Source organism: Canis lupus, chromosome 12, assembly GCF_048164855.1.
Source record: "Canis lupus baileyi chromosome 12, mCanLup2.hap1, whole genome shotgun sequence".
In the NCBI taxonomy this organism is placed as follows: domain Eukaryota; kingdom Metazoa; phylum Chordata; class Mammalia; order Carnivora; family Canidae; genus Canis; species Canis lupus.
The window spans coordinates 43,940,141-43,954,278 of record NC_132849.1 but is presented as its reverse complement, the minus strand read 5'-3'; the positions used below and the strand labels follow the sequence as shown (position 1 = coordinate 43,954,278).

The 14,138-nt window shown below is 45.6% G+C and overlaps 1 protein-coding gene and 1 long non-coding RNA gene across 8 annotated transcripts; one reads left to right on the top strand and one right to left on the bottom strand.

Annotated features, from left to right (window-relative positions):
* Nucleotides 1-382: 382 nt before the first annotated feature.
* On the bottom strand, nucleotides 383-10,581 carry LOC140601968 (uncharacterized). Of its 2 annotated transcripts, XR_012005028.1 has the most exons (4): nucleotides 10,394-10,581; nucleotides 9,340-9,753; nucleotides 7,696-7,829; nucleotides 383-2,171 (listed from the first exon to the last, which is right to left on the bottom strand). It is a non-coding gene; the product is annotated as an uncharacterized lncRNA (long non-coding RNA). The 2 variants fall into 2 exon arrangements; XR_012005029.1 differs by lacking the exons at nucleotides 383-2,171; nucleotides 7,696-7,829 and adding an exon at nucleotides 8,681-8,933.
* DNAJC5G (DnaJ heat shock protein family (Hsp40) member C5 gamma) lies at nucleotides 9,557-13,246 on the top strand. 6 transcript variants are annotated; one of them, XM_072771505.1, is made up of 6 exons: nucleotides 9,557-9,706; nucleotides 10,494-10,609; nucleotides 10,915-11,128; nucleotides 11,346-11,487; nucleotides 11,974-12,044; nucleotides 12,246-13,246. In XM_072771505.1, exons 2-5 carry the CDS (start codon nucleotides 10,497-10,499, stop codon nucleotides 12,024-12,026), a joined length of 522 nt encoding a protein of 173 aa, XP_072627606.1. In that variant the 5' UTR covers nucleotides 9,557-9,706; nucleotides 10,494-10,496; the 3' UTR covers nucleotides 12,027-12,044; nucleotides 12,246-13,246. The 6 variants fall into 6 exon arrangements, with proteins under 6 accessions (XP_072627606.1, XP_072627611.1, XP_072627612.1 ...); XM_072771507.1 differs by having other exon boundaries at nucleotides 9,562-9,700; XM_072771506.1 differs by having other exon boundaries at nucleotides 9,607-9,748.
* The last annotated feature ends 892 nt before the right edge of the window (nucleotides 13,247-14,138 follow it).

Genomic DNA, 14,138 nt, shown 5'->3' with positions numbered 1-14,138 from the left:
CAAAGGCAGGCGCCAAACCGCTGCGCCACCCAGGGATCCCGAATTACTTGTTTCTTCACTTGGCTTCCAGGATACCATAATCTGGTTTTCCTCCCACTTTACTGACTGCTTATTCTCAGGCTCCTTTGCTGGTTCCTCCTCATCTTCTCAACCCTTTTTTTTTTTTTTTTTTAAGAATTTTTTTTTTAAGATTTTATTTATTTATTCATGAGAGATACAGAGAGAGAGGCAGAGACACAGGCAGAGGGAGAAGCAGGCTCCATGCAGGGAGCCCGGCGTGGGACTCAATCCTGGGACTCCGGGATCATGTCCTGAGCCAAAGGCAGACACTCAACCGCTGAGCCACTCAGGCATCCCTCTTCTCAACCCTTTAATGCTGGAATGGTCCAGGACTTGGTCACCCTCTTCTCTTACCTTTCTAACACTCTTGCCCATGGAGATATTATCCAGTCTCAAGGCTTAAAATACTATCTAGAAACTGCAGAAAGCAGTGGTTGTTGAAGCTCTATGATAGGTAGATGAGGGAATCATTGTGCTATTCTATATTTGTTTGAAATTTTCTGTTTAAAAAAAGCTTAACAAAATAAACAGCATCTATACAATGATCCCCAGATCTCTCACTTGAACTCCAGACTCAAATACCCAGATGTCAGCTTGACCTCACTTCCTTAGCATCTACTAGGCACCTCAAGCTTCATTGGTCTAAAACGGAGCACCTGATTATCACCCCATCCCAAACCTTTCCTTTCAGCTTTCCTCCTATGCCTGAACATGGGGACTCTATCCTTTCACTTGTTCAAGCCAGAAACCTTAGAGTTACCCCTGATACCTTTATACTCACCCCACATCCAATCTGGCAGCAAATCCTGCTCCCACCCTGGTCCCAACTACCATCATCTGTCTTCTTGATTACTGCAGTAGCTTCTGTGGTTATATTCATTTTTCTACTTTTATTGTCCTACAATCTATCCTCAATCCAGTGACTAGACCACTAGGCCAGATCCCAGCACCTCCCCATGTCAGTCAGTACCAGCCAAAGGTTTTCCAATGGCCTGCAAAGTCCTACAGGCCCCTCTGATCTCATTTTGATACCACTCTCACCTCCATCCCCAGCCACTCTGGCCTTTGTACAGGTCCTACAACACACCAGGCATGCTTCCACCCTAGGACCTTTGCATTTACTCCTTTACATGCAATGTACTCTGTCAGATGTCTACATGTTTCACCTGAGGACCCACTCTAGGTCTTGACTCAAATGTCACCTTCACCAGCCTTCCTTGCTTATCATTTTAAAAACTGCAATCCCACCTCAAAGATTCTCTATCTGCATCCCCTGCTTTATGTTGCTCCATAGACACTATTACCAACTAAAATACTATATTTTACTTATTTTGTTTACTATCTATCTGCTTTCACCAGAATGCAAGCTCCATGATGGCAGACATTTTTGTCTGTTTTATAAGCTGCCATATCCCCAGTATCCAGAATAGTCTCTGGCACATGATAAAATCTAATAAACATTTGTTGAAGACATTAATGAATGTCTGTCCTCCACACTAGGCTATAATCTATGAGTACAAAGAAGAGTTTGACTGGTTATCATTGTATCCAAAATATTAGGCATGTAGCAATGTTTAACAGATATTTGTTGAGTAAGTGAACTGATTAATGAAAAAGGACAATTCACAAGGGAAAATGGTGCAAGGGCAATGGCATGGAAGGGTCACCTTAGAACAACAGTAAACAATGCACTTGGAGGGCTAAGTTGGTATCAAGTTGTAGAGTTTATTGCCAGATTTTTTTTTTAATTTTATTTATTTATGATAGGCACACACAGAGAGAGAGAGAGGCAGAGCCATAGGCAGAGGGAGAAGCAGGCTCCATGCACCGGGAGCCCGTCTGGGACCCGATCCGGGATTGCGCCCTGGGCCAAAGGCAGGCGCTAAACCACTGCGCCACCCAGGGATCCCCTATTGCCAGATTTAAAAGGTTGTTTTGCATCCTGTAGGCCATGAGCAAAGAAGTGCTGATGATAGAAGCATTGCTTTACAAACGCTGATATGGCCATATCCAAGGATGAGACTGGTGGTAAGGAGAACAGTTAGAAGGCTAGAACAACAGACAGTGTGATATGGAAATCCTTTAACTGCGATTCTTCAAGACTGTAGGAGCTGAAAAGAAGGGACACATGAAAGAACAATTTTGAAAAAAAAATTAGTAAAACTTTTGGCCTGAATTGGGGAAAAGAATGAATCCACAGACAAGTGATGTTTGGGTTTCTTGAGAATCATTACCTTGGAAATAGCCAGAACATATGCCAGTCTCCCACTACCTCCAAACTATATTCCCCATACTGGTTCTTAACAGAGAAACCAAGAGGAACAATCAGTATGGGGAATATAATTTAGAGGCAGCAGGAGACTGGCATGTGGATAATCCTAAACTAACTCTAAAGCCTACTTATGACATCTGAAGCCATAGGCATAGATTGGATCTCTGGAGAGGAGAAAGCACAAGTAGAAGCTTAAAGACCAAACCATACAGAATATCCACAGTCAGGAAATGAGAGATTGAGGAGGGGCCAGAAGGGGGGGCAGGGCAGGAAACTTATTGGAGATATAGGAGGAGAACAAGAATAATGCAGAACCACAGAAATGAAAAGACGTGAAATGTAATAGAAAATGAAAAAAGTGATTTAAGGCCCAAAGCCTTCCCTGAAAGAGAGCTTGGTATTTTTCACTTCATTCAATCACACTGCCCGAATTCTACTAGTTATTTCTTTTATGTTAGTAGGAATGGAGACAGTAGGGTATTAACACTCATTCTCACTACAAGCTAAATTATAGTAGGGTTTTAGTTTTGTTTTTTAAAGATTTTATTTTTGGGGCTCCAGGTCGTGATCCCCGGGTCCTGGGACAAAGTCCTACATCAGGCTCCCTACAGGTAGCCTCCTTATCCTTTCACCTATATTTCTGCCTCTCTGTGTGTGTCTCTCATAAATATTTTTTTTAAGTAAAGATTTTATTTTTAAGTAATCTCTACACCCAACATGGGGCTCGAATGTCCAACCTGGAAATCAAGAGTCACATGCCCCACCTACTGAGCCAGCCAGGTGCCCTTGAATCATTGTATTTTAATCTGATTGCTTTCCACCTAACCTTTACGGATGAGCTCATTTTATGGAGGTAACAGTTTTCACTAGAAATATTGAAAGAGGGGCAGCCTTGGTGGCACAGTGGTTTAGCACTGCCTGCAGCCCAGGGCATGATCCTGGAGATCTGGGATCGAGTCCCATGTCAGGCTCCTGCATGGAGCCTGCTTCTCCCTCTGTCTGTGTCTCTGCCTTTTCCTCTCTGTGTGTGTGTGTCTGTCATGAATAAATAAATAAAATCTTTTTTAAAAGTTAGTTTATAAAAAGAAAGAAAGAAAGAAATATTGAAAGAATGGGCACCTAGGTGGCTCAGTCAGTTAGGCATCTGACTCTTGATTTTGGCTCAGGTCATGATCTCAGGGTTGTGGGATGGAGCCCTGCTTCTGCTTGGGACTGAATATGAAGCCTGCTTGAGATTCTCTCCAACTTCCTCTGCTCCTGCCTTGTCCTCCACTCTCCCCCTCACTCATAAGCACTCAAGTGTGCTCTCCCTGCCCCCCCCCCAAAAAAAAGTATTGAAAGAAAAAGTGAGAGAGGTAATTTTGGAGTTCTAACAGCTTAGGGAGGACTGGTGGGAATATTTTGGATAGGAAGAGGGCAACATGAGGGTGCTGGGTAGGGGAACAAGGAAATGTGGTTCTCTTAGATTCTAAGAGGCTGGGAGAAGGATGCACAAAGAGGATGAAACAATTCCCATGACAATTTGCAAATCTTCCTAGAGGAAGGATCCTAAGTTTTCCCTTCTTCCCAGAGACAAAATGAAAAGCAACTTCTCTCTTTACAAAATTGGGAAGTGACCAGATAGAAAGGATGATGATATGATGATGATGACGAAAATAACATAACACTTACCATGTCCCAAGCACTGTTCAGATTAAATATTTAGTCCTCCTAACAACCCTAAGGGGTACACACTATTATTTCCATTTTACAGGTAAGATAGCTGTGCCCTGTCAGCCTGCCCTTAGCTCTGTAGTCTGGGGTTGCAGGTCAGAGAGGACAGGAGTATGCAGCAGCCTCTTTGGCCTGGAAGCCCTCCACCTCCCACCCAGATGTCTGCCCCGGGGAAGGACGGGCAAACAAACTGGGCCAGTGATATTTTTCTCACATGTGGAGAGAGCATGCCTTCGGCTGGAAGGAGTGAAAGAGGGACATTACCAGACACCATGGAAAAGATAGATATCAACTACAGTTTTGGTCTGTCTATAGATCTCAATTTTATTTTTTTTTTAAGATTTATTTAGGGGGCAGCCCCGGTGGCCCAGCGGTTTAGCACCTGCCTTCAGCCCAGGGCATGATCCTGGAGACCAGGGATCGAGTCCCACGTCAGGTTCCCTGCATGGAGCCTGCTTCTCCCTCTGCCTCTCTCTCTGTGTGTCTCTCATGAATAAATAAGTAAAATCTTTTAAAAAAATAAAAAATAAAGATTATTTATTTGAGGCACCTGGGTGGCTCAGTGGTTGAGTGTATGCCTTTGGCTCAGGTCATGATCCTGAGGTTGTAGGATCAAGTCCTGCATTGGGCTCCCCACAGGGAGCCTGCTTCTCTCTCTGCCTATGTCTCTGCCTCTCTTTGTGTGTTTCTCATGAATAAATAAATAAAATCTTTAAAAAAAATATTTTAGGGATCCCTGGGTGGCGCAGCAGTTTGGCGCCTGCCTTTGGCCCAGGGCACGATCCTGGAGACCCGGGATCGAATCCCATGTCGGGCTCCCGGTGCATGGAGCCTGCTTCTCCCTCTGCCTGTGTCTCTGCCTCTCTCTCTGTGTGTGTGACTATCATAAATAATAAATAAAAATTAAAAAAAAATATTTTACTTATTTGAATGAGAGAGAGAGTGGGAAGGGGCCGAGGGAGAGAATCTTCAAGCAGACTCCCCACTTAGCACAGAGCCTGATGTGGGGCTCAATCCCAGGACCCTGAGATCATGACCTGAGCTGAAACCAAGAGTCAGATGCCCAATCGACTAAGCCACCCAGGTGTCCCTAGACCTCAACTTTAAAGTGAGAAGGGAGCTGGTATGTATAAAGAGCAGACACAGCATAGACTCTTAATTCAAAAGACTTGGATCTGGACCTCACTGATTGACTTTGAGCAGGGCCACACTTTCTTCAATTACACAATGAAGGCATTAGATGAGAGTTAAGCCTCTGAGGACCTTTCCAACTCAAAAACTATATAATTCTAGAACCTAGTGGTTGGGTATGACAAATTATGATCTCTCTCTCCCACCGCATATGCTCAAGAGCATATTTTGGGTATAAATATGTCAATGTCTGCTGTCTGTATATGTGTATTCCAGCTATATGACTAAAACTTTAGCTGTTTGTGGGTAAACAAGGGATGCTTCATGGTTTCCTCCAGGAGAGACCAAACAGCTCTGTGAGATAGTAAACTATAAGATCAGTGACTTAAGGGCAAATGACTCTAAAAAGGTTTTGGTCTGAAATCATTCTTTAGCATAGTTATTTTTTCTGTTCTTTTTACAACCAAATCTAATCTAGTTTTGACATCAACCCTGTGAAATAGCACAGTTTTTTACAGAAGAGGAAAAAGAGGCTCCACGATTAAGTGATTTGTTCAGGATCACACAGCTCATTACAGCCAGATCAAAAAACCAAGATCTAGGGCTTCTGACTCTGGGCTTGTGTGTTCTGGCTAGTACTGTGCAGGGGGGTCAAAAGAGACCCTGTGCATAGACACAGAGCAGGTGGGGTCTGTTTCTAGGTCAAGACAAAGTAGAGAGCCTCTAGCTAAAGATGCCAGGCTGACTTGTCTGTCCTCTTCCCATGTTGGCAGCCTACTGGCTGCATTGCCCTTTCATTCAGAGTAGAAGCTCAGGGGACTTAAAGATAATGGCTATTTCAAGAGCCATGAACTATGATTAGAATTAATTTGGGGATTCCTGGGTAACTCAGTGGTTTAGCGCCCGCCTTTGGCCCAGGGTGTTATCCTGGAATCCCAGGATCGAGTCCCACATCAGGTTCCCTGCATGGAGCCTGCTTCTCCCTCTGCCTGTGTCTCTGCCTCTGTGTGTGTGTGTGTCTCTCATGAATAAATAAATAAAATCAGGGGATCCCTGGGTGGCGCAGCGGTTTAGCGCCTGCCTTTGGCCTAGGGCGCGATCCTGGAGACCCGGGATTGAATCCCACATCGGGCTCCCGGTGTATGGAGCCTGCTTCTCCCTCTGCCTATGTCTCTGCCTCACTCTCTCTGTGACTATCATAAATAAATAAAAAATTTAAAAAATAAATAAATAAACAAATAAATAAAATCTTTTAAAAAAAGAATTAATTAGAATGTCAGGGGGCAATGATAAGAAGTAATAACATTCTGGGGCCTCTGGCAAGACGTGGGAGATGTTTACTAACTCTTTTCAGAGAAGAACCTGATTTGCCTCTTTCTCTGGGGTCACTTCTATGAAGCAGGGATGTGATCACACCATCTCTCATGGTTGCCATGAGAATCAAAGGAGATTGTTAGGTTACAGTGCCTCTGAAAAGGCACACAACGTTTGCTTATTCATTCAACCTACTGACATTCGTTGAGCACCTACAATATCCCAGGAACGGTGTTAGGAACTGGAGGAAAACTCAGACAGGAACCAAGGAGCTCTGAGTCACCATTACTATCTCCCCTACCGCCTCTTCTTAATTCCTTTTGTCTCTTCTCACCCAGGGCCGTATGAGGGAAAATGGTCTCTTTTGCCTTCCAAGTCCCCAGTTAAGTGCAGCCCTAGGGAATTCCTGCTAGGTCCCATCCTCTAGGCCTACATTGGACCAGCAGAGGGCTCCCTCTGCTGTAGTTTGTCCAACAAATCATTAATTCACTTGCTGTGAACCAGGCACGGTTCTAGGTGCCGGGTGAATCATAGTGAACAAAGCTACAAGGTCCCTGCCCTCAGAGAGTTCATTTTGTACTGGGGAAGGCAGATCTTAAATAAATTAACACACAAATAAACATATATTCACAAATTGTGGTGAGTGTGTTATGAGGTGGGGAGAGAGAAGCAGAACCCAATTTAGAAAGCCTATGTGGGGAGACATGAAGCTGAGATTCTAGAAAGATAAGTCAGCTAGCAGACAGCCTAAGGAGGAGTCTTCCAGGCAGAGCGAGTAGAATGGCCTAAGGCCCTTGACTTGGGAGGGAACATGGTGTCTTCAAAGAACTGACAGAAAAGCAGTGCAGCGGAGACCAGAGCAAGCAAAACAGTGGTGCCTGACAGAGCTAGAGTGAGAGGCAGAGGCCAGAACATGCTGGGCCTACAGACTGAGGTAAGGAATTCACTGTAAGTGCTCTGCACTTCTAGGGCCTTCTGCTAGTGTTAGTAAAGAGACAACCCAGGGATGCCTGGGTGGCTCAGCGGTTGAGCATCTGCCTTTGGCTCAGGGCATGATCCTGGGATCTGGGATCGAGTCTCACTTTGGCTCCTTGCAGGAAGCCTGCTTCTGTCTCTGCCTCTGTGAGTGTGTATGTCTCTCATGATTAAATAAATAAAATCTTAAGAAACAAACAAACAAAAAAAGACAACCCAGGTGGGGGTACCTGGGTAGCTCAGTTGGTTAAGCATCTGCCTCCAGCTCAGGTCATGATCTTGGGGTCCTGGGCTCTCTGCTTGATAGGGAGCCTGCTTCTCCCTTTCCTCTGCCTGCTGCTCCACCTGCTTTTGTCCTCTCTCTCTGCCAAATAAACAAATAAAATATTTTTTAAAAAATAAAAAGAAACAACCCGGGTTGCTCTGCTAGCTCTGCCATCCTATGATGGTGATGAAAAGCTGGGAGTTAGCTAGGGTAATTTACCAGAGTACAAATCACGACCACCAACACCACACACACACACACACAAATGTCATTTTCAGCTCCTTTGTTTTAGGTAACTGACCTATAAACTCAGAACCTATGAACTGGACAATTGATGCCAAAGGTTTTTTTTTTTTTAATTTTTTTATTGGAGTTCAATTTGCCAACATATAGCATAACACCCAGTGCTCATCCTGCTATGCCAAAGCTTTTCATCCCCACCCCTATACTGATCACAGATCTACAGAAATAAGTTAGTTAATTCACTGGTCATTGTGCCTATCACACTCCTTAGGTTACTCAGATGGCTTGTATCTCTTGGGATGGAGTGTTGATTTACCCCCTAAAACCTAGAAGAGGGTGTAAATGTGCACAAATAACTGTAATAAAGGGAAGAGAGTGATAAAAGTCACACGAGGTGGAACAGAGTAGTATTATTTAAGTAATAAAGCTCTTTCAAATACAAGCTACAGGAGCTATTGCATGCTCATCTGTAAAGAAAATCAACATTATCAAGTGGTAGTAAATTATAAGTGGTGCAACCACTGCCTCCCATAGTAGATCACAGGAAGCAAAGCCAGGTGGAGTTAGGTGCTCTCAAGCCCTGCAGGTGGGATGTAAATTGGTACTTTGGCTGTCTTTCTGGGAAGAAAGTTAAGAGCCTCTAAAAAATTCGCTTTGATCCAGTAATTCCACTTCCAGGAATCCACCTCAAGGGGGCAGGGAAGAGATTTATTTGAAGATTTATAGACAAGAATTTTATTTTATTTTATTATTTATTTTATTTTATTTATTAATTTTTTTTAAAAGAATTTTCGTTATGAGGGCAGTCCGGATGGCTCAGCGGTTTAGCGCCGCCTTCGGCCCAGGGCCTGATCCTGGAGACCCCGGATCGAGTCCCATGTCGGGCTCCCTGCATGGAGCCTGCTTCTCCCTCTGCTTGTGTCTCTGCACCTCTCTCTGTCTCTCATAAATAAATAAAACCTTTAAAAAAAAAAAAGAATTTCCGTTATGAGATTATTCTCTATCAAATGGCTAGAAACAACTTAAGAGTCCAACCTGGATAATAAGAATACATGATACATCCTTAGATATAATATTTTCTGAAAAGTGGTAGTGACTTTTTGAGAACTCAAGATACCGTTTACCACTTAAGGGAACGTGCAAACTAATAATTACAATATAACAGGATAACTGCTGTGACAGAGCAAGATGGGAACAACTGGAGGAAAGAGGGAAGGAGTCCCAGGATATTCGAGGTGGATCTTAAAGCATGTGTAGGAGTTTGAAGGCAGAAGGGAAAGAAAGGACGAAGTGGAGACGCCTATATTCTGCAAAAGAAGACTGGGAAGGTAACAGACCGCTTGAGAAAGGCTTGCAGGAGCCATACCTTTCATACAACCCCGGCGTGCAAACCGATAATGTTTCGTCAAGTGAGTGCAGGAGCCCAGCCCTGCAGGTGACTGGTGAACCTCTCCCAAGGCGGAAAGGTTGGCCCGCGGCCACGCCCACCGGAAGCGCTGGAAATGTCGTGAGGCCGCTGGCACAGGGCTAATCCCTGTGCTCAGGAGCGAAATAAGTCCCAGGGCTCACGTAGCCTCACCCCTAGATTTTCCAGCGGCGCCAAAAAGCGACCTGGAGTGTTGGCGCAGCGCGCAAGCGCAGTTGGCCGCTGGCCCTCGGCGGTGTGAAGTTTCACACCCGGATGGAGGTTGGGTGAGGCCTCACCAGCTGAAGAGAGCGACCCTGAGGTAGAGGTAGAGCACCAGGCCGAGCAGGGAGTCCACACGGAGCCAGAGGTCACCTGGGAACCAGAGTATTCCCTTCTGAGCATGTTGCCTTGGCCCTCATGGGCCACAGCCTCCCAAGCTGCCTCCCACTGCCCGGGGTCCTGCTCCCCGGTCTCAGGCCGGTCGGGGCCCCCACAGTTACCCCTTTCGCTTTGGTCCTCATCCCTTGAATCATCACCGTGTTCTCCCCGCTGCCCCATCTCTGAGGTTTGAGAGCAGAGGCCAGGGAAAAGAAGAACGTCTCTGGCCTTGTGGCAGCACTGCCACTTTAAGACGCCTGATTTCTCTTTGGTGGCTCAGGGTTTGGTCTGAATTGTTTCTCCCTTGAAAATTGTGCCTCTCCCGGCTTCCTGACCCAACCTGTTCAAGGACAGCGCTGCCCTGGTCTTTCCAACCCAGCAGTGAGCTTGGACAGGGCCAGGGCTGTTTGCCTAAGGTACTAGTAGTTCCAGACAAAATCGCTCTCTTCCCATGGTTTAGACCTCCCCTTGTCTGGAGGGCTGTGTAGCTGAAGGACGCTGGGAAATGCAAGGAGATGTTTGCTCTTTAACATTTGAATTTAGATGTCTTTTCTGGTCACCTGCACCTTCCTGCCAGTCACAGAGCCCACTCATTGTTGTCTTATACTTGTCTCTTTGTAGTCATTTTACCTACCTAGACCCAGAAGGCAATGAGTTTCCTGTCACTGGAAGTTCACTCCTCTGTGGCCTCGCCTGTGGAAGTTCTCACAAATGCTTCTTCCCCTCTGACCCAGATCATGTCTCATTTGGATGAAGCAGCCCGCCAGCTGTCCAAAAGTGGGACAACTCTCTATGCCGTGCTGGAGCTGAAGAAAGGTGCCTCACCTGAAGACATCAAAAAGGCTTACAGGTTCAAACATCAGCCTCTTATTAAACCCCAGAATTCCCCGCCGCCTTAAGCCCTTCTCTTTCTACCTTGCTTTCTGACCCATTAAATCCTCACGCCTTCACTTTGGGTCACATGGGGCCATCATCCATTTCAATGTGGCATGGCCAGGAATTTAGATGTGGGCTGCTTGCCTCCCTCCTTTGCGCCACATCTCATGCATTCTTCTTTTCATCTAGAGACCTATCCCTGTCATTCATCCTACCTCCTTCCCCAGCCATTCCCCCACCATCCTCTCCCCACCCTCCTTTTGGGTATTGCCTGGGTAGGAAACTGGCCTTGAAGTATCATCCAGACAAGAATCCAGGGGATGCTCAAGCAGCAGAAATATTCAAAGAGATCAACACAGCCCACTCCATACTGAGTGACCCTAAGAAGCGGAAAATCTACGACCGGCATGGCTCATTGGGAATATATATATATGATCACTTTGGCGAAGAAGGCGTCACATACTATTTTACGATGAATAGTTGTTGGTTCAAGGTATACAATTGTTCCTAGTCCCTTAAGTATAAGGAAGGAGGAGTGGCCCTCCTCTTGTCCAATAGCTGACCCTTCTCTCCCAGGACAGATCCTTCTGTTTTCTCATTTTCTTGGTGCTAAGGGGATTGAGGGAGGGGAGTGAAATGGAACTAAGAACTGCTGGGTTGAAAAAAAAAAAAGAACTGCTGGGTTGAGGCCATCCTTTCCTACCTTTCAGACACTTGTCCTCCTGTGCGCTCTGCTCACCTGTTGCTGTTGCTGCTGCTGCTGCTGCTTTTGCTGTGGAACACTTAAGCCACCATCTGAGGAGGTTGCCAAAAGATATCAGCAGAATGTCCAGAATCAGCCTCCGAGGTCAGGTGAGAGCCATAGACAGATTCTGAGGTAAGAGCTGGATTAGGAATGAAAGAAATTGTTGGGGGTGAAACTCTGAACACCTAGTGTGGGAGTCTCAAGTCAGTTTTGAGGTAAAGTGAAGAAAGAGAATGGGATATACTCTGAGGGGCTTATGCCAAAACTGATGGTTTGAATGTAGTATTGGCCTCTCATGACTGTTAGGCTAAGGAATGGGGTGGCAATTAAGGTAAGGAATGGTGGGAGAGTATCTAGAAAAGGCAGTAGTTGAAGACAAGCTAGTGGATGATGTTTATTGCCTTTACTGGGAGGGGAGATGAGGTGTCTGAGGAGATCATCTCCATCCCAAGGAGTTAAAGTGAGGCTTGACTGAAGTTCACTCTAGTGCCACCTAGTAATGCTGATGTGTAACTGCAGGGTAATGGTTTTCTCACCACTATATTCAAAATTGTTACTAAGTAATTGTATATGTTTTTCAAATTCCATCATAGGAAACAAGAGAAATTTTAGAAGAGGGGAAGATGATAGCGAAGATGATTTCTAAAATATGAAGAGGAGTGAGGTATATATGGAAGCTAAAATGCAGCAATAATCAAAGGATAAGAAAAAAACATACACTAACTTGTAATGAGTCATTAGTAGAAAGTTTGTATCTTATACTATAGACTTCAGGTGTTTATATCCTTACCCACAGGGGGCTTGCTTTGAATTCTGGGTCATCGTTCCTTCTGGTTAATAAGATGCCAACCTCTTTTGCCCACAGGTGCTGACCCAGCAAAGGGTGCCTGCCCATCCCACTGGACACGTTGAAGAGAGGAGCAAATAGCCCTGTCCTGACATTGACCCTGATTTCCCCCTCTTTTTTTTTTTTATAAGCATCCCAACTTCGGAAGCATTGATGGCATCTATCCCAGTGTGGATACCACCTCTGTCCTTGATGATACCACTGACCCGGGCAATACAAGGCCACCCAGCTATTCTTTTTAGCTCCAGTCCCAATTTTAATCTGTTTAGATAACAGCCCTCCCATCCCTACCCTTATGACTTCTCAGACAGTGGTGAGCATTCTTTTTCCTGTGCACTCTTTTTTCCTGTGCCTTGGGATTTGAGCCAATTTCAGCTGGTAGGGGCCCTGAGTCACTTGTAGTATCTCCACCAAGATCCTGATAACTGAGCAGGGTGGTTCCTATCCCAGAGCTACTCATCAGCTAACCCTCCTTTGTTGCAACACTGCACCAAGAACTTTTAGCATCAGCCTCATTCCTATAACCAGCACACCTTTCTGGGGCTGGTCTCACTTCTCCTGGTGCCCATGCACTTGATGTTGTCAGCCTCATTCTATGCCACCATGACTCAGCTCAGGCAAATTATGAATGCATTTGAGGTGTAGAGGTAGTTATCTCACCTTTGGATTCTGTCTGGACTCCACCACAGCACAACACTCCTCACCATGGGTCCTGTGGGCTGACCAAAGTTCATACATCAGTGGTTGCTTGCCTCCATCCTTTTTACCACATCTTATGCAGGCTTATCACCATATATGTTGTTCTTAAAATGGGCATGAAACATTTTATAGGGAAAAGATACTACTTTTACAGACCCTTTCCCCACTCGTGCCTCTTCATATTGCCTGTTTGGTAACCTCTCCACACCATTTATTTCCCATCCACCCAAGGTCAGAACTGAGTAACTCCTCAAACTTCTCTCTCCTGACTGGGAGAGGGACTAAGAAATGTCAGTAAATAAACGATCTTTTTTGTCCAACCCAATGCATTTGTTGGACCTCAAAAAGACGAATCATGCCTGGGATAGAGCAAAAGGCCCATGGGAGAAAAAGACAGAGGGTGGGTGCCCCTATCTGAGACCAGCCTGCTTTGGAAAGGAGGAGTCCAGAACAACTATAGAGTTGGGGCAGAGGCTTCCTGGAGCCTTGTGATTATGACTTTGTCAGTGCTCTAAAATTTCCCTGGAGACCAATTCCCCTGGTGCCCAAAATAGGTTCCTGGCACTCGGGTCCTTTCTGCTCAGCTCAACTTCTCTTGATTTCCCAACAAATTTAAAGTCCTTGGAGTTGCTCCAGTGATGTGTTCATGGACCAGATTCCCACACTTTCTCAGAGGCATGCTCATGAGGTCGTTCCAGGCCCTGGGGCAGCTGCCAGCTCTAGCGCCCTTAGCTTCTTTTCCTAGGGTGATACAAGAAAGTTCTAGGCAAGAACAAGAATGGACCGGAAGTTTTGGACCAGAGTCTTTCCCTCTAGTGTCTGATGCCCCTGTTTTGAATCACAGGGTTCAGCGGAACAGGGTGAGGATCACAGGTTGAGCCTTGGAGGTCCTGACTAGGTTTTGAGATCTCTCCTTCCACCCTGAGCCATGTATGGTTCTCATCCAGGCCATTTTAGATTCTGCATTGTTGCCCTAGAAGAAGAGCCCACACCAGAGCATGGGGGTCAGGGGCTCACCAGAGCCTACTGAGCGTGAGAGCTTGACATCTTTGCAGACCCACCTTTCACCATAAGAGTGGAGCTCACTCCTGCTCTTATGAGAGTCACCCATTCCTGAGTGAGTCAGGGTCACTCACTTGGTGACAGCTGTGGCTCGCCTTACATGAGCTAAATTGGGAGTTGGAATGTCATGCAGATGCCCCTTGTTCCCCA